The sequence below is a fragment of the Melospiza melodia genome, chromosome 6, assembly GCF_035770615.1.
Source record: "Melospiza melodia melodia isolate bMelMel2 chromosome 6, bMelMel2.pri, whole genome shotgun sequence".
NCBI lineage: Eukaryota > Metazoa > Chordata > Aves > Passeriformes > Passerellidae > Melospiza > Melospiza melodia.
The window spans coordinates 50991634-51011849 of NC_086199.1; the positions used below are offsets into that span (position 1 = coordinate 50991634).

Below are 20216 nucleotides of genomic sequence, written 5' to 3' on the forward strand. Positions count from 1 at the left end.
CTGATTAGCAGGGCCACATCACAACAGATTGTTTTTTGGTATCAGACTTCCAGGTACTGAATTGGGATAGCTAGTGAGTGCAATAGTCTAGTAACAAATATAACTTTGCCAAGTCTGAAAGCTCCTAATTACTGTTCAGTTGCACACAAACCCCAGGAACACTGAAGAGGTGGACTGAAGACACCAACAGAAACAAGTCTGTTCTTGGTGCTGAATTACAGAGGTCTCTATAGTTTTTGAGGAATTTGATTGCTTCATAGAGTGGATTTTTTTTCATTTCACAAGCACTGTTATTTCCTGTTCCATGTAACTTTTAATGTTGTAAAATGTCTTATTTTTAAGAAGTCTCCTCAGACTGAGAGTTGCACTGATAGTGGAGCTGAAAATGAAGGCAGTTGTCACAGTGATCAGATGAGCAATGATTTTTCTAATGATGATGGAGTTGATGAAGGAATCTGCCTTGAAAGCAATAGTGCAGCAGAGAGGATCTCCAAAGCTGGCAGTGAAAAGGTATGGGAACACTGGCTGTTAGAAGGGTGGCAGGAGGCTGCAAGGGGGAACACAGCTGGAAAGGCTGACCTGCATTCACCACCAGGATATTCCATGCCAGATTCCCTCTGGGCACCATCGTGCTCTGCAGGAAAACTGGGGGCTTTCCAAGGTTGCTGTTGTTCAGAGACTGGGGGGGACGGGGGTGGGGGTGTGCTGAGGAATGTCTTTGCATCACTGCACTATTAATTTTTTGTATGTTTCCTTTATTAAACTGTCATTGTCTCCAAGTAGTTCCCACTTTTGCTCTTCTGATTTTCTCCACCATCCCACTTGAGGGGAGTAGTGACTGACTGGCTGGAGGGATGCTTTGTTCTTGGCTGGGGTCCACCCACCACAAATGTAAATGATAAATATATAATTCATTCTGACATTGAAGGCGAGGTGAGAGGTTGGAAGTGTGTGAGTTTATTTGAATTTTCAAAAATTGACATTACAACAAAGGAAAAAATTCAACTAATTTGGAGGTCACCTGAGATACATAAGAGTCTTCCCAGCTTGTCAGACTGAGAATTTCCAGTAACTTTTTTTGCCAGCAAATCCTTTAACTGAAGATCTGTTTTGCCTTGTGAGCAGTGGTTTTACTTGTGGCCAGCTGTCAAAGGTCTACCAGATTTAGCTGCAAAGTAGTAGAAGACAACTGGGAAGTTTTGATTAATTTTATAGATGAAGCCAAGGGTCTAAATGTTAAATATTCCTTCAGTCATCTTAATATAAAGGAATTAAATAGCAAGTCAGTCCAGAATAGCAGCCATCCTGCTGTGGGAAATCAGGGTTGGTAGAGATTGCTGATGAACTTGGTTGCGTTTTCATGGAAAATGTTGACCTTTATGGTGATGTCCACAATATGTACTTCATGTATTGTTGTTCAGTGAACTCATCTGAAGTTAGGCCACTAGCTTTCATTCAGTCTTGGTAGAAAGCTTTTGGGCTTCATCTGGTACTTTTGTAAAGTAACAGTTTTAAAGGCTGACTTGCATGTTAATCGTCACATCTGGCCCTGGTTGTATTTACCTGGAACCATTTGAGAGGGTGTTTTTGGTATATGTTCTGAATACTGTCAGTCTTAGTTGGAAATGAGGAAAAAATTAATTCTAGTCACTTGACTGGAACAAGACCAGAATATTTTGTGTCTGTAATGCAAGTGGGATGTCCAAGTATTGGCCAGTTGTTTCTTACTACTTGTTCTCAAGGCAAGCAAGCTGTCAAGCCAAGCGTTTTGGTTTGGATATCTTAATAATGGATGTGGGATATGCTGAGAACATAAGTGTTTCTTCTACATAGTCTAAAAATATCCTTGTAACACTTGTGAATCAGTGTGGTTCGGTTTTATTTTTTCATTTATATGCAGCAGTGAAGGCATATGCTCAGTGCCCTCTATTTCTATCCATTTATCTATGGAAAAAAGAGGTGTAAAGCATCAAGTGTGGAGAGGGGTGATAGCAAATAGACCTAAGCTTGGTTGCTACAAACTGCTGAATAAAGTTTAGCATAGCAGAGCCTGGTTTTGTTCAGTGCCTATTGCATTAATTAATCTCTATCACACAAATCCACTCTTTGCACCCAACTATTTACATACCTGGGTTTGTGTCCTTATTTTGAATTTTTTTTAAATTATCATTTGCTTAGCTTTTCTTCAGTGGGTACGTTTCACACCTTTTTCTTCTCTCCACAGAGTTCTTTGCTGTATGAGCTCTTTTCTGTCATGGTTCATTCTGGAAGTGCTGCTGGTGGCCATTATTATGCCTGTATAAAATCTTTTAGTGATGATCAGTGGTACAGCTTTAATGATCAGCATGTTAGCAAGGTAAAAATAGTAATTTCTGTTATGTTTTGTACTCATACTTTGTGGTTTTTCTCTTAGCTGCCCATAAAACCAGTTTCATTATACATATTTCAAGTTATTTCCTTGATTTCATCATCTCCTAATGTCCTGCCATATGCATATGTTTCACTCATCAGCTTAACTGATTTCTAGTGGTTTGGAGAGTCTTTATTTATGTATCTATGTATTTTTGTGTGGTGGGGAAAGGAGTGTTTCTCCTTGGCAGTGGTGGTGGGATGGTTCCTAAAGAAGCTGTCATTCATGTGCAGACCAGGCTGTATTTCAAATTTTGTCTTCTGTACATGTGAAGAGCATTTCTTGCTTAGAGAAGTGTTTGTAGATCTGTTGCAGTCCAGACTTTGCTCTTAAACCTGTCCAGCTGATGGAGGTGTTCCAGCTATCATCCATAGGTACTATTGCAATCAGGAAACTTGGTCTCTTTCTCTAAGAAGTTCCCACTTTAAAAACGAAAAAGTATGTTTGCATTCATTGTAAAATGGAGAGCCAAATCACTTTGAAATTGATTTTGGAAGTCAGCAAATAAGCAAAAATAAATTATTAATATAGTGTGTTGTGTAACGCCATGTTTCCTTGTGAGAATAAATGCATCTCGATTAGTGCAAGTTTCTCAAATAATCATTACATTGATTTTCTGTTAGATAACTCAGGAAGATATTAAGAAAACATATGGAGGATCTTCTGGAAGCAGAGGATATTATTCCAGTGCTTTTGCTAGGTTAGTATTACTGTAATGTTACTTTTCTTTCTGGTAGTGTTTTAGTGTAATGAGATGAATGGCCAAGGTGCATATGCCTAACATATTACATTAAAAGTATTAGCAGATGCTTCAGGTAGTTGTAAGAACTACCCTGACTGCTGTTTCAGATCATTAAAATAATGTGATATTTATTTTTAAAAATCATTCTTGGTTAATGTATAACTTAGATATGATATAGCTCCTTACTGAAAGATAAAGAAACCAGAGCAGTTTCTGAAGCCAGTATTGTCTCCTGAGTGATAAATTCACTGTCTCTTCCCCCAGCTCAACAAATGCTTACATGCTGATATACAGACTGAAAGATCCAACAAGAAATGCAAGTAAGTTCAACAGCTGTATTTGCAAAAGTTGGTGTTTTTTTTTTTTTTTTTTTTAACTTAAATGTTGCATGTTGTGGTTTTGTTTGTTGTTATGAAACAATGTCATAAAGTACACTAACCCGCATGAAGTGCGGTATTTATTTTATCATAATATAGTGATACCTTGAGACTTTTATTATCAACTAATTCACTTTTTGGAAGAGTATTGGCACTTATTGTAAAAATGGATTAAGTGCAGTCATCAGCTTTAGTGTATTTCTCTACTACAGAAAAGCTTTACTGGTACTGCAATCTTTTGCTACTATCACTTTCTTTGTTGCTGATAACATAAGCAAGGGGAATAAAAGACTGACTTCAGTTTAATTCAAATAATATAAAAGAGAACAGGGCATGGTGTAGTGGGAAATTTATGTGGAAAAAGAGTGGGGTGAAAAGGCAAGAAAGATAACTCAAATATACCTGTAATGCCTAAAGGTGGAAATGTAATGCTTGCTGTGGAAAAACTCTATTTTTTAAAAACTATTGCTTTGTTTTTACTGGCAGAGTTTCTTGAGGCACATGAATATCCAGAGCACATTAAACAATTGGTACAGAAAGAGAGAGAATTAGAAGAACAAGAAAAGAGGCAACGTGAAATTGAACGCAACACGTGCAAGGTTAGAATTTCTGCTGGACTGAGTAACAATACATTGCTAGTGGGAAATGTTTCTACAGTAAACAGTGATTTTTTTACTACAGTGCAAGGGCTCCTTTGTGATAAATGTTTGCACTAACAATTCTTTTAAGCGAATTGCACACCTGTTGGAAAGCTGTACATAGTGCAGGCATCTGTTAGAGGTATTCACCAGACATTTTTGTTGAATTAATGTATTGCATGTGAATTTGAATTTGTATTAAAACCAAAAAAACTTAGCACTTATTTTAAGCAAAATTACTTCCAAAGAATGTGTAATGCTGCACATTGTGTTTTGTACTGTTAAATCTTTTCATATTGTGACCTTTCACTTTGTGCAGTGTTGTTTCTTAAACTAATTCTAAATAGTTACTTGGCAGAAAGAGCAGAATTTTTTCAAACCCTAGATTTAATGGCAAAGAAAATTGGATCTCAGTGCCTTACAAGCATGGCAGTCAGCTGCTCTATCTATGAATTAAGTGATTTTCTGAGGAAGTTCTCTCATTGCAAAATGTGTAATTCTCTATGCAAAAAAGGAATTTCACATTCGTTGTTCATATGTGCATTTGGCTTTGGAGCATTTGCTCACTGCCTGTGCCCACAAGATGTTCTGGTTATAGAAGCTGTACCCTAGCTGGGAGAAAGATTCAGATGCACACAAATACCTCATGTGCCTTTGACATACTCTGTCTGCAGTTGTATAACCAGCTGAAAGGAAACTATCCCACAGCTGAAGCAGAGCTAAAGGTGTATTTCATATTAGATTGCATGGATATGGTGTTCTCAACTTCAATGGAAAGACATTTGAAAATGTCTTCGTGATAATTTTTCTTCCTTTTGTATTGCATAGATTAAATTATTCTGCATGCATCCTACAAAGCAAATAATGATGGAGAACAAATTGGAAGTTCATAAGGACAGAACACTGAAGGAAGCTGTGGAAATAGCTTACAAGGTATGCCATGTGTAACAGAATAGTTAAATTGTTTGTAGTGATTTCTGCTTTGTGTCTTCAGATTTTTAATTTGTAATACTGTGGGAGTGTTTGAGAGGGCTTGGCTGTGGGGATTTTTTGGGGGGTTGGTTTTGGAGGCTGCTTCTTGGGAAGTTCTGTATAATGGGTTTTTTGGTTTTGTTTTTTTAAAGGTGTTCTATTTTGTCATTATTGATGAAGTTTTCTGCCAGTAGCTGTCAGCTGATTGCTGATAGGAGTGATGCAGCCTGCCCTTGTAGAAGGCAGTATGATCTGGCATACCCTTATTTTAAACTCAGACAGTGAGAGTTGCTGTTAACTCACTATGACCTCAGCAAATTGAAAGAATTCTGAACACTTTTATTGGCATTGCAGTAAAAAACCTTATATTAGATACATAATAACAGAGAAGATTCTCAAGAATCTTCCTGGGTAGCTAATTCAGTAACAGGAGTGAACACCAAGGCCTGTTTGATCTCTGCCTTCCTCAAACAGGTGGGGGCTGAAGACATCAATTTTTGCTCACCTACTTGTACTCCTTGCTTCTTGCTGTGTATGTTTTTGGCTAGGAGAGCACCAGCAAGGTATTTACATATTTGGGATGTGCTGACATCTTCTTGAGATGCACAGTTAGTGGATGTGACTCCCTCCAGCCTCTAAGATGCCATCTGGTAGAAGTGATAGGCAATGTATTCCTCTGAAAATACTACTGGGAAATGTCTTCATGTGCCTCTGTACATACTTTTCAAAATTCCCTCTTTTCTGCATTTTCATGCAGGCATCTATATAGTAGAGGTGGCCTTTGAGTCCCAGTAAAACATCTGTATTGTACTTCAATATCTGTATATAGGCCTTGCCCCAGTAGGTCCCAGTTGATCTTGATGGGCTGCAGCTGCAATGTCTTTCATTGGGCTGCAGCTGTGGCTAGTGAAGGTAGCTGGGATAAAAGGGAGTGGGTTGGCCAGTCAGGGAGAGCCTGGGAGGAGCCCTGACTAAGAAGGAACCACATGCAGAAGAAGGAGTCCATGCTGTGAAGATCTACAGCCATAAGAAAACACCGAGAGAAGATATGGGACTCTAGAAATATAACAACAACACATCTATTTGAATTTGGAAACATGTATATTATATTGCATGTATAAATGCATATATAACATGTATCTATATTGCAAAATATCTGTGATGTGTTTTCTAAAACCACAGTGGCTGTTGTGAATTCAAGGGGTTCCTGGATGTACGCACAGTGAGGTATTTCTAGCTTGCAGGTTAAGAACTAAACTCAGAGCTAAGCTGTTACTGATGTTAGGGGGGTTCTGTGTGTGCACATTGCAGCTGATGGATTTAGAAGAGGCTGTTCCCTTGAGCTGCTGTCGCCTTGTCAAATATGATGAGTTCCATGACTACTTGGAGCGCTCGTACGAAGGAGAAGAGGATACCCCAATGGGTTTGTTACTTGGAGGGGTCAAGTCAACCTACATGTTTGACTTACTGTTGGAAACAAGAAGGCCTGACCAAGTTTTCCAGTGCTATAAACCTGGTGGTAAGATATATAATTGCAATATATGCTTTTCGTCTATCCTTATCTATATTGTGTGATGGCACAAGCACAGAGCTGCAAAACAGCTTCAGTATGAGATGTTGCAAGAAAAAAACCTAGATTTTACAGTCAATATTCAGAACTACATAATGTACTGTGCTGCTGACTTTGCTTCTAGTTGAAGCAGGTCTAAGGTATACTAAAATTTGCCAAACTGGAAGGTTTTTTCTTTTTTGGCATTAAATTTGATCAAAAAATGTAATTCTGAAATTGGACTGCTTTTTGAGTTTTCACTGTTTGTATTTAATGCAGCCCCTTAATTATTACATCAGATAAACATTCATGTGTTTTCTTTGTCTGTTGAATTTTCTCTGTGTATGTGTGACTTTGTTTTCTTTTTTCTCCTCCTGCAGAGGTCATGGTAAAGGTTCACGTAGTCGACCTGAAGACTGAATCTGTTGCTCCTCCAATAAGTGTGCGAGCATATTTGAATCAAACGGTGTCAGAGTTCAAACAGCTCATTTCAAAGGTACTTTACAGTCCTTATGGACTTGTGTTACAGAGTTTTCATTTGTTGTCACTGTGAAGTGTGTCATGATTTCCATACCTCAAATGAGAGCCTGCGCCTTTTGCAGATCATGCTGTGAGTCCTGTCCAGCAGGGTTCAGTTAGAAGCTACAGCTGAGTTTGTCCATCTGCTCACTCCTGCTGAGAGCAGCAGGCTGCTTCTTGCTTCCATGCAGAGTTAGTACCTTTAACATCCTCACTGAGAGTCCAGCTGGTGACACAACTAATGAACTGTTACCATACAACTGAACCTAAGTGTAACTTCCCCCAGCTTTAGCATTTGACACCCAACATCCAAAGCTGTCCACGTCTATATTACAATCCTTTTCTTCCCAGTAGCCCCGTGTTACCAAGATGCAAATTGATTTTTACATGGTTTGAAACCAAGGGACATTACTGCTTCCGTTGCATTGGAAGACACAGATTGCATTTGCACATTTCTGTGTAAAATAATTCAGTAGTTGGTGTAAGTTCATAATATTTGTTATAAAATATGATTCCAGGAATTTGAGTTCAGTCTAAGAATTAAGTGAATACTGTGCAAAACCTGTTGTTCAAGAATATTTTTAATTTTCAGTTGGTTCATACGTTAAAGATAAGACCATTGTCATAAATGATTTTCCAGTTCTCTGCAAAGCCAGGCCATTTTATGCTTCTGACCTTTTGGGAAAACTGACACTTACTACATATTAAAGGGTGGAGGAAGGGTACTGGGACTGAACAGGTTTGGGAGATCTTCCCCCCGTGTTCTCTTTTGCAATTTCCAAGTTGATGAACAAACCTGCTCCTTTCCCAGTGAATAATCCCAGAAATGCAGCAGCTTTTTCAATTTTGAAGGCATGTGTGATGCCCATGTTCTGTCCATGTCCTGCTTTAGGCCACACACCTGCCTGCTGAAACCATGCGGGTGGTGCTGGAGCGCTGCTACAACGACCTGCGGCTGCTGAACGTCTCCAGCAAAACTCTGAAAGCTGAAGGCTTCTTTAGGAGCAACAAGGTACCTCCTCTGTTTCTTGAATTGTTCATTCCTTGTGTTTGTGGTTACCTGTTGTGTTATAAAAGGCATGGACAGGAATTGATAATGGATAACTGTCCCGGATTTTGCTCTGTAGTGTGTGGGTTTCTGTGCCTGGTACAGTGGTGCTGGTGAGTACTCTAGGCAATTTATGAAATCAAATGTGCATAGGAGAGAGTGGACTGAGAATCAGACATGTGGCTGTTACTCTGGTTCAGATGATGCTGAGCTTAACAGCCTTGTGAAGAACACTGTTAAAAGTCAAGCATTCTTAGGGATCAGACTATGAAACCTGCTATGGATGTGTTTGCTAAAAACACCTGAACAACTGTACCTGCTCTTAGTAGTATTAAACTTCCTAAGAAACAAATATCAAAACTAAAAGCAAGTTTTTGGTGGGTTTCCATCTTAAACTCAGTAGTATTCACTGTGAAGATTCCCCCTGGACAATTTACATTATTTTTTCAAGAAAGACTTTTAATAAATATTTCCAATAATAATTGTATGATGAACTCAGAAGAAGAGTAATTTAGCACTCAAATAACTTTAACATTTTAAATGCATACATTGCCCTTTTTTACTGCTGTAGAAATAGCCCATCTTTTAGCACATTTTGCACATCCTCTGTCTCTGATGTTGAAGCTCAATATTAAATCATCTTGATGAAGGAAAATTAAGGAAGACTTGGATGGCTCACAGCTGAGCAGAACAGTGGCACTGAGTTGCTATTCAGTTACTTAGAGGCCTTTCTCAATCAATGTTGCTACAACATGGAGCCCTTTGACAAAGGGAAGAGAGCCATTTAATTTGCACTATTGTTGAACATGTATACATTTAAAACTTCTTATGACACTGTACTAGAAAGTAAAGACACAGTCTGCTGCAGTGGTGGGTCTCATTGCTGCCATAACAGTGCTGTGCACAGGTGAAGGATGCACGTGGTGTGATCTGGATGTGTTTCCTGCAGCTCGTCAGTCTGCTTACAGTTCACTCCAGTCTTAAACATGGTTATGTAAACAAGGAAAAGTGAAATCATTATTGTACTGCAGACTCCTTGGTCTGTCTTTTTCTAAGCGTATATTTTAACATTTTGATTAAAGGTGATGTTTCTTGATGGCATTATTTCTAATGTGTGCTCAACCCCGTGTTTGCTGTTGCATTTGTTTAAAAGAACACTACATGGTACAACACTTCTTTCCTGTTCAGGTGTTCATTGAAAGCTCAGAGTCCTTGGACCGCCACGTGACATACACAGACTCGCAGCTGTGGAAGCTTCTGGATCGCCACGCAAACACCATCAGACTGTACGTGTCATTGCCAGAGCAAGCTCCTGGCTCTCAGCTCCGACGGGCCCTTTATCAGAAGTCTGCTGGGGCTGCAGGCAACTTGGAGGAACCTTGTGAAAGAGTAAAAGGACCTGTAGGTAATATGAAATCCGTAGAGGCGATTTTGGAAGAAAGCACTGAAAAACTTAAAAGCTTGTCCCTGCAGCAACAGCAGCAGCAGGAGGGAGATAATGGAGACAGCAGCAAAAGCACAGAAGCCAGTGATTTTGAAAACATTGAGTCACCTTTAAATGAAATAGACTCTTCAGCATCAGCAGAAAACAGAGAACTTGACAACCAAATTCAGATTTCTGATGCAGAGAATCTGCAGTCCGAGGAGCGGTCGGACTCGGATGTCAACAACGACAGGAGTACGAGTTCAGTGGACAGTGACATCCTCAGCTCCAGCCACAGCAGTGACACTCTGTGCAACGTGGACAATGCCCCCCTGCCCCTGGCCAACGGGCTGGATTCCCACAGCATCACCAGCAGCAGGCGATCAAAGGCCAATCAGGGCAAGAAGGAAACCTGGGACACAGCAGAAGAGGATTCTGGAACAGACAGTGAATATGATGAAAGTGGCAAGAGCAGAGGAGAAGCACAGTATATGTACTTTAAATCAGAGCCCTACACTGCAGAGGAGGGTTCAGGAGAAGGGCAAAAATGTATGTATTCTTTTTTAAGAGTCTTAAAAGAATTCTGTGGGTTTTACTACTTAATTTATGTGCTGTGTTAAATAAGTCTAATGGCAGCATTGAAAAACTTGATTATAATGTCAAATTAAAGCTAATGGAAGTGCTGACAGGATGTGATGTTCAGCAAAAATCTATTTTGATCTTATAATAAGTGATTACATATTTGAAAAGTGTCTTACTCTTTTGTTTCTAAGAAAATGAACCTCTGTTTAAGTGTATTGATGGTGTTCCCTGAATAGCAAGCTGAGTTGCCTTCTAGTGAAAGGATCATAGTTGCATCTGCTGCTCCTGATTCACCTGTTTCAGAATGCACTTATTTAATGTGGTTAAAACAGCATATTTCTGTTACCATTTAGGCTAACAAACCTGAAAAGCCTTAGTCATTTGACTGTAAAGAAAATTCAAATACACTTGATATTGATGATTTAATTCACTAACTGAAATACAGTGGGTACAGCGAGGCATATGGCTGACATGAAAGTATCCAAACAAGTGCAGTATAAGACCCTAAGTGGTATACAATTGTCATAAAAAATAAATAATTTCAACAACTCTCTGTACCTGCATGTGCTTTATAACTAATGGAATAATAATAGAAGAATAATAGGATGTAAGATAAATATTTTCAAAGGCAAAGGCTTTCATGTCAATCCAGAAATCTGATTGTAATAATAATAGATAAAGAAGAGTTTCTCACAGAGAAATTGATTTGCATCTACTAAAGCTTTGATAAAATGACTCCTTTAGCTTGGAATGGTCTTTCTTTAGGGCTAATTCTGAACTGCTTTCATTTTTCCCTGTTTTGTTTTGGTTGGTCTAGTTGGATTCAGGAACTACTTGTTTGCAGTAATTTTGATGTTATCATAGTACACATAACCATTATCCTGAGGAGAAAGCTTTCTTTTATTTTTAATATAATTCAAATTATTTATTTGCTCACTTCAGTATTCTGGATAATTTATTCTAGAGTGTCATGAAGTTACATAATCATGATATAGTTTGTAGTGTAGTACAAATTGCATGTATTAAGAAGAGCAATTTCTAAAGGTAACTATTCCCTTTACATTCCAGAATTTAATGTTACTACAGTTGTTCCTTAATTACAACATTATTCCATGAAAAAGTCCCTTAATCTGGATTTGAGCTTGTCTTGTGATAGCCTGTGGCCTTCCAGAACACAGAATTTACCTTTTTAATGCTGAATGCCAGGAAGGAATATAGAAGGGGCTGGGTGGCTGTGCCCAGCCAGTCCCAGCACCAAAGCAGCTCCCTGTCCTTTGAGGCAGATAAAGCTGGAGGAGGATTTAGCAGTTGCTCCATGGAATTGTTTGTTTTCTCAACTGCTGTGTCTCCCAGAAATATCTGCCCATAACCACTTAAAATATAGAAAAGTTTTTAAAGGTTATGATAACATCATTAGATAAAGTGTAAATGTAGCCAGTAACCATAATTCAGGCTTTTCAGTACTCTATTGCTGCAAGTGCTAACTCTGAATATATGACAATTGTATGTGAGTGCTTTTTTTTGTAGCAAGGTGTTTCATACCATTTTTAATCTTTATTTTTGCTTAGGGCTGATGGTGCATGTTGATAAAAGAATTACACTGTCTGCCTTCAAGCAACACTTGGAGCCTTTTGTTGGAGTTCCATCTTCTCACTTCAAAGTCTTTAGAGTCTATGCCAGCAATCAAGAGTTTGAGAGTGTTCGGCTGAATGAGACCCTTTCATCATTTTCTGATGACAATAAGGTTGTTTAGAAGTTATTTTCAATCATTGAAAGTATATTGGTACAATATAGATAAAGTTAATTTGTAACAGGTGAAAGAATTCTTTTGGTCTTGGTAGCACGTTACAAAACACAATTCTGATTTTGATACCAGTTCTAACAGATATTCCTTTTGCATTCTAGATAACTATTAGACTTGGAAGAGCCCTTAAGAAGGGTGAATACAGAGTCAAAGTCTATCAACTCTTGGTAAATGAGCCTGAGGTAAGGCATTGCATGTTTCAATGCTGATTCATGAAAATATTGGTGCCTTGGCCGAGGTTTTGCTTTGCAATCTCGGAAAAAAATGAAACTGCTTTTCTTCATATTTCTCCACAAGGGATATAGAAAGGATTTAGAGAGGAAATTAAGAGATTATTTCTGTTCCAAGTAAGCAGTTGGAATGTGATTTACACTATCTCTCAAGTGTCTCTATTTCTGTAGTGTAAATGGAGAACAAGTGAATCCTTTCTTTGTTTCCCTTAAAAGTGTGACAGTCATGTAGCCTTCTCTCCAAAGAAGAAACTGTTTGCTTGTGGCTGTGGTTTCCAGTGATGCTGAACTGATCTAATTCATCCCATTCATGTGCTGCATATAGTGCTTGTCAGGAGGGTTATCTGGGTAATGGTCCCTCTGCATAAGGCAAGGCTGAAACAAAAGTGCCTCTTTTGCAGTAAGGCAGCTCATGCTTGTTACATCTTCTGGGACATGAAAAATACAGAAGTGGTTATATAGATTGTGGACTGGATAGATTGCAGTCTTTAGAAGTTGATTTTGTATGCACTTCAATTTTATTTTTTGGACAAAATTGCAGAAGATGTATTAATAATGGATAAGAGTCTAGGCTGAACTGCTAAAGCAGGGAATAAGATAAATTTAAAAGCAACTTCCATAGATGGAGCTGTGTCTGATCATGAAAGCCAACAAAATGGCATTTTTATGATGGTGTGGCTTATTTAATTTGAAAGCTCCTTTGCCATTGTGTGGAATGTGAATGTAATGGTAGCGTTAGCAGTACAGCACAGGCAGTATTTCTGCACAGGCAGGCAGAGGGTTGGAGTGCCCTGCCAAAGGGCTGCTGCTACACTAATTAGTTCCACCCCATATTAGTGAATTCATTGACTACCTTGTTAACAAGAAACTTGCTGATCTTTTTGCCATGTGGATGGGACTGGTCACAAGGCATAAACAGTGGTACAGTTTTCTGTTTAAAAGAATTCTGTCCTTTATCTCTTTTTATTTATGTTCACAGCCATGCAAGTTTCTTCTAGATGCAGTTTTTGCTAAAGGAATGACTGTCCGACAGTCCAAAGAGGAGCTGCTTCCTCAACTTCGAGAACAATGTGGCCTAGACTTGACAATTGACAGGTAAGCCTGATGAAATATCATTTTAAAATATGTTTGGGAATTTCTTTCCTCTTGTGGAGAAAGAAAATAATGAAAGAAGCAGAAATAAATTGCTGTGGTCTTTGAATCAGTTTGTGAATGCAAACACTAATTCAGCAATTCTTTACTTTCATCTCACATAAAATGAATTCTGTAGGGGATAACATTTACATAGAATTGCCTGCAATATATCTGCAGCTTTAGATCTCTCTAATGATGATTTCCTTCAGAAAGGGGGGTGTTAAGTAAATCAGTTCTTAAAAGAGCCACCTGCTCTCTACATGCAAGCCCAGCATAGATCACTGCAGCAAACTGCTTGTGCAGCATCACTGTGTGAGTGTACAGCACTGATCTGGGCTGTCTGCCCTTTACCATAATTGGGTAATCCCTAATTAGGAAATGGTTTTCTTCCTTTAAATCCCTACATATTTCCTGCATTGAACAAGTGCAATACAGACTTGTTTCCCTTGTGTTTATGAATGATTCAGCACTAAGCCAGCAGTGATGCCCTGCTGTCAGGATTTCTCCTGAACATTAAACTTGTTCCTGTTAAACTTCACCAAGCCTTGAATCAATGAGTTGTAGTATTTCAGTTTTGTCAGAAAATACTCAGTTTTGATCTCTGCCAGTGCTAAGTGTTCATGAGCAGATAGAAACTCTCACTGGGGTTTTTTGTGATGTATTTATAGGTTTCGCCTACGAAAGAAAACCTGGAAGAATCCAGGCACTGTGTTTCTGGATTATCATATCTATGAAGAAGATATCAATATTTCCAGCAACTGGGAGGTCTTCTTAGAAATACTTGATGGTAATTATTTCTTTTTAAATTAGTATTAGTGATGACTAGGTAGCTGAAATATGTACATGCAGATACATAATGCATTTGTATAATTTAAGTTGGCCCAGCAGTTCAGTCATTTAGTAATTTTCAGACAGGATTGAAAACACTTCTGTCAAAGAATTTGGAACCAAAGCTTCTGTTCGTCAAAACAATTTTGGAATCAAAGATGAGAGAGCAGAATGTTTCTGAAATTCTGCTTAAATATAATTTAAATTATGCCATTTCTTAAGCATTCCTTTTCATGTACACTTAAAGTTTTGATTTTGAATTCAAAAGTAATTTAAGGGTAAGAAAAATGGGCCATGCTCTTTGGCCTCTAGATTAACAGGTACTGCAGTTAATGTATAGATGAAGAATGTGAATTCCATTCACTCAGGAATGTTCTTCCTAAGCATACCTGGTTTAAGAAGTCTCACTTAGCTCTTAGTCAAGTATTTTGGGAGCTGTGTTCAATTCTGATATTTTCAGTTTTAATAGAATTATGCCAAGGAAGGTATCAAAATTTGAAATGAACCTGGAGATTCAGGAAGCCTGCAGATTCCTATGGACATATGTACCAGCTCCTGCTGTAGTTCAGACTTTACAGCTCAAAATTTTTATTAAAAAATTTTGTTCAGCTCCTGCTGTACTGTTTCAGTAGTGAGTAGGTCTTGGAGATACAGCTTTAGACACTGGAGCCCACCTAACTCACCTTGCAGATTACAGGGCTTCCAAGTGTTCTGCAACAGTTTCCACCAAAACAAACATGTAATGTTAGACATAAATGTCTAATCCTCATGTTCTGCATGCTAGATGATGAAATTATAGGCTAGTTAAAAATAAAAAATAAATCACCCCTTGGATATCATTTCTGCTTATCTAATTGTAATATAAACAGTATTGTTCCATCAGCCAGAGACCGCTCTGAAACCTGGAACAAGGTATAAAAAGGCTGGAGGCAGCAAATACTAAAACTCTTGAAGGTGGTGGGTGAAAAGATTATTTGAGTAACAAGTGTAGAATTGGTGAGGGAAATCTAGAAGTTAAAAGGGAAAAGCTTATTTTGGTAAAGGAGGTGAAGCACATGAAGAAATACCAGATAGCTGAGGAAGGTCTTGTGCAGATGCCAGATCTGGAGTCAGCCTCTGGTTAGGGGGATAGATCTGCCATGGATAACTGAGCTGGGCTTTATGGCAACTGCCCTATGGCTTCAAAGAGATTCTGCCCATGAAAAATTCATTTATAGGAGCTGGTAACAGAAAATTTCAACTAAATCATAGTCTTTTCCTCTTCCTCTTTTTTACAAGTGAACTGCTTGCAGCACACTGGGTTACTTGATTTGTGCATGTATCTCTAGGGCAGTCTTCCATATTAAAGTATCTTTAAGCTATGGACAAACTCTAATTTAAAATAGGATATTTTGCAATGTTAATACAAAAAATTTCTTTCTTTGCTAGGAGTAGAGAAGATGAAATCCATGTCACAGCTTGCTGTTTTATCGAGACGATGGAGGCCGTCAGAGATGAAATTAGATTCTTTCCAGGAAGTAGTACTAGAAAGCAGCAGTGTTGAAGAATTAAAAGAGAAGGTAAAATGTGTAATATGATGCAAGTTTCTTGTGATGACCAAGAGCCTTATTGATATTCTCTGGTGGGAAGCACAAGGTTGTCACAGCCTCAAAAATCTTGTTGTGTGGTGATTATTTTTCCCTGGGAACTGATAACCTATCCCATCCCATTACCAAACCACTTGAATTATCAACTTTATTTCTTAGTTTCACCTAATGGTCTGGTCTGAAAGTATTTGAGTGAATAGATGCAAAAAAAAGTCACATCTTGAAGTTTAAGCAGCTTAATAGTACCTTTGTCCCTTATCATCAGAAAACACACATGAAAGAAAAGCTGAGCTATTGCCTCTTGGTGTTTTTTCATGTTAATGTTCTGTTATTCCAAAATACCAAACTTTTCAGCCTCCTCATATTTGAATTTAACAACTGTTGCTGTATCAAGTAGGCTGAACTATGTTTTGGTTGGAAAAAAGTGTGGCTGTGGTATGGTTTGGTTTTACTCAAGGTCAGGATGCTCTAACAGGTAAGCAGACCTGTGTCATGCCAGCAGAAATCTGAAACTGTTTTGTTAATTCAATGTATCACAGGGTTCCACACTTGGAGAAATGTTTACTTATACATGGCAATACCCAGTTGTTAGGAGGCCACCTTGGATGTTGAGGCCAGTAAAAATGCTGGTGTCAGTGACCCTGAGAATTCATAAATTAGGGGTGGTAGTTCACAGGCTGGGTTTGTGTTGTACAGATTAAGCTATGGGCTGCTTTCTTGCATTCCTCAGGTAGAAATGAAGTCATAACTACAGGTTCTTGCATGCAGTCAAGAATTCCTCCTCACTTGTGTCTGAAGAAAGAGTTGGCTGCCTTGTTTTCTTGCCTTAAGAATTGATGTGCAGGGAGCAATTTTCTTTCTTAAAGTTCTGGTAGGAAGTGCAGGTGTGTGGAGGTGGGTCTTAGTCATGCATACTTTCCAGCTGTGCCTGCTCCCAGATTGACTGGATAACACCTTCCATGTGACACAGGGTTTAACTTGAGGCACTTGGTCTCTTTGTATCTTGGAACTTGAATGTTATGAATTAATTGTTTCTATGAACTTTTTTTGTCTCCCCTTCAGTATTAAGAGAAGTGTGGTGAAATGCTGTCACAGCAAGCGTCACTTGTGACACACTGGTAACGTCAGAAATGTTAAGAATGTGTACTTGTCACTTCAGTTTTGTACATTGGAGGACTTGCAGATAATTCAGCTTCTAGATTTGGCAGCTGTTCACTTTATGTAGACACTGTAATGTTGCTTTGGAATAGTATTAAATGCACCATTTCTCTTCACAGCTAAGTGAAATAAGTGGAATACCCTTAGAAAACATTGAATTTGCAAAGGTAAGTAAAATTTTATGGTTTTTTACCCTTTAATAGTACAGATGTGTGATTATGAGTTTTATTGTATTCACTAAGTAATTGCTTTTTTCAGGGTAGAGGAACCTTTCCCTGTGACATTTCCATACTAGAGATTCATCAAGACTTGGACTGGAATCCAAAAGTATCTACATTGAATGTCTGGCCCCTGTACATTTGTGATGATGGTGCAGTAATATTTTATAGGTGTGTATTTCATTACAGTATAATAAACAGTGCAAAAAACCCCCTGTGGTTAACATTTGTGGGGTGATGTAATGGACAGGAACATAAAATACCCTTTGTTACCTTAAAGAAAAGGTTTGAAACATTCAGCTGAAATATTTGTGCTCCTCAGCTTCCTAAAAGCCTGAATATTAATTAAGGTTAAGAAAACAAGAACTGTGTCTTTTTACTCAATCCTCCCTCCTGAACCACTGAAATTAAAGCTAGTTGTTATGCTTGAGTGTGTATCTGGATTTAATTTTTTAAAATACAACCATATCCCATGTGGAGTTAGTGAGAGTCTTGCTGTAGGTTTTGGAGAGCAAGGATTTTATTGTCTGAGTGTATTCCTTTGAGAAATTAGTATGGATTATTTTTAAAAAGCCTGTTATGCTAAAAACTCTGTTAATGTGGGAAATGTTGATCAGCTGAGGGCAGGAGTTGAGGACTGAGAGCTTGAATATTGTCATTTCTCCTAAACTTGGTGGGGCAGCCTCATGGACACATTGCTGTGGCAATTTGCATAATTGCATGTGGGCTGGGGAAAACCAGCTGGTTAATAATGTGCTGGTCCTGATGAAAATGACTTGGGAGAACATCTGGTGAGGGCTGGCTAACACACAGCTTCCAGCTGTTGGCACTGAGACCAAAAGCAAAGCAGAGCTGTGGTTGTCTGTAAAGAACAGGAGTAATGTAAGGGAGATGGAGGAGTATGGGCTTGTTTCTTGCCCTGGTTTGTAGTCAGGCAGAACACTGAATGTTTCTGCTGGAAAAGCAGGTTTGGACACATTGCCTGTTCCTGCAGAATAAAGCAATCCCTAAGAAATATTATGCTTAGTTGTGGCTTTTACGAAGTTGCTCCAAGCCGAAAAAACCCCAGAAGTCTGCTTGTGGTTACTGTATTGATCTGAATTTGAACATATGTTTACATTTTAGGGATAAAACTGAAGAATTAATGGAATTAACAGATGAGCAAAGAAATGAACTGATGAAAAAAGAAAGCAGCAGACTCCAGAAAACTGGACACCGGGTAACCTACTCTCCCCGTAAAGAAAAAGCACTAAAAATTTATCTGGATGGAGCACCAAATAAAGATTTGACTCAAGACTGATACTTGCTATAGCATTTTCCCTGGGGAATTTTTTTTGTTTCCAATCAAAAGGTTCACTACTACTGTGTAGTGCCATTACGGCAGGACATTCATTAGGTGTAAAGCGCTGACACCAGCACAGCCGGGCGGGGCCGGCCGCAGGCAGCGCCCGCTGGCCTCCGTGGGACTTGGAATCATGTTGTGCACTAGAGTCACATGTACTGTAAAGCTAAAAGGGATGTGCAAATAAAAGATTAGAACTCAAAAGTGGGCGGGGAGGGAAACGAGTGGAAATTGTTGAGGACAGTGTGCACATAGTAGCTAGTGAAACTAGCCTCCAACAGGATACTCATAGCTTAATAATAAAAGCTGTGCAAAGGCCATGAAAGAATCCTTTTCTCTGTTTGTTTCACTGATACACGCATTACCTCATCAGAGAGTCTGGAGTAGATGTTAACTCATTGGTTCTAGGACAGCGGCGGGGAAGGGCCGGGCGTGGGAGTGCTGCAAGTGTCAGGTTTTAGAATATTCTTCCATAAAACAGGGGGTCAGAGTGTCTGCAGGAAGCTGCTGGCAGGCCTTGTTTGTTTGCAGAAGTGCTGTTGTAAGGTAAAGTGGTTTTTAATAGGTTACCGATGAGCAGCTCTAGTGTATTGCGTTCAGTGTGTAAATAAAATCTGCCCTATCCATTTACCAGAACTGCAGTTCAGCTATTTACCATGCTATTCTTTACACATATCAACATTCATTGTGTACATTTGGTAGTTGCCTATTTAAATTTGTATTCATTTTATGTTTGACGATGCTGGGTACTTTAGGGTTGTACTTCCCCTTGTTAATGAAGTTTTTGTTCTGTTCTGCTACTTTTTGTACATTTTGTTTTTAAGACTATTACAAGTTTGCATCTTCTCCACCTGCTGAAAGTCCAGTTTATTTTTTCCCAGAGTTGATTCCATAGCTATATGTAGTCAAATATTGGGGCAACCTCTTAACACCTCAACGTACGAACTCGGTAGGTCAGGCTGTGGTGCAAAGACTGATGCAGTCAACATGATTTCATTGCAAAGCCTAGGAACAGCAAGTTTTTGCTTTGGTCCATAAAGATCAATAGAGAACAATTCTCCATAGTTTTTGGAAAAACCACCTAATTTATAACAATCAAAAGATTTTGGTAAACTTTTTCATGCCAGATGCTGTTTACAACAATGAACATGCCAATAAAACATTTGTTCATTCTGTTGTGTTATTTTAATCATTAAATGCTGTGTTTTTTATTTTAAAAATTATGGAACTGTTTCATAGAATTAGACTTCCCAAGGCAGTGCTGGAATTGCAAGGCTGTGTGTTTGTGTGTATGTGAACACCCCCTCCATGTACAGAGTGTGGCAGGAACTGGTTCATGGCCTGGCTGCTGCTCCTCTTTACATTCACACCACATTTTGCTTCAGCTCTGAGTTTCCTTTTCTAGAACTCAGTTTCTCACCAGTGGAACCTCCAAGTCCCAAGTATGACTGGCAGTTAAATTCTGCTCCAGGGGGAAAGGCATGTTCAGTAACAGAACCTTCAGTTCTTCCATCCATGCTGGCCCACAGCAACCTAAAAATGCTGAGGGATGTGGCAGCTTGGGAAGCAGGGATTGCACAGAGGCATTCCCTAAAAGTGCTGAGGGATGTGGCAGCTTGGGAAGCAGCCACATGAAGCCCCGCCCATCCCCGCCTG

The 20216-nt window shown here is 38.9% G+C and overlaps 1 protein-coding gene across 4 annotated transcripts in view; it reads left to right on the top strand.

Moving 5' to 3' along the window:
- The window catches only part of USP47 (ubiquitin specific peptidase 47), a 50759-nt gene extending 31002 nt beyond the window's left edge, over positions 1-19757 (top strand). For 3 of the 4 annotated variants that reach the window (XM_063160601.1, XM_063160602.1, XM_063160604.1), the window contains 18 exons: positions 343-510; positions 2225-2356; positions 3034-3110; positions 3417-3472; positions 4016-4128; positions 4996-5100; positions 6451-6658; positions 7069-7184; positions 8100-8219; positions 9444-10227; positions 11829-12004; positions 12166-12246; positions 13274-13389; positions 14097-14215; positions 15685-15815; positions 17120-17167; positions 17259-17389; positions 18344-19757. In XM_063160601.1, coding sequence (XP_063016671.1) covers positions 343-510; positions 2225-2356; positions 3034-3110; positions 3417-3472; positions 4016-4128; positions 4996-5100; positions 6451-6658; positions 7069-7184; positions 8100-8219; positions 9444-10227; positions 11829-12004; positions 12166-12246; positions 13274-13389; positions 14097-14215; positions 15685-15815; positions 17120-17167; positions 17259-17389; positions 18344-18518 — 2856 coding nt within the window. In that variant the 3' untranslated portion in view covers positions 18519-19757. The remainder of the gene's footprint in view (positions 1-342; positions 511-2224; positions 2357-3033; positions 3111-3416; positions 3473-4015; positions 4129-4995; positions 5101-6450; positions 6659-7068; positions 7185-8099; positions 8220-9443; positions 10228-11828; positions 12005-12165; positions 12247-13273; positions 13390-14096; positions 14216-15684; positions 15816-17119; positions 17168-17258; positions 17390-18343) is intronic. The other variant, XM_063160603.1, reaches the window with a different exon arrangement.
- Positions 19758-20216: the final 459 nt, after the last annotated feature.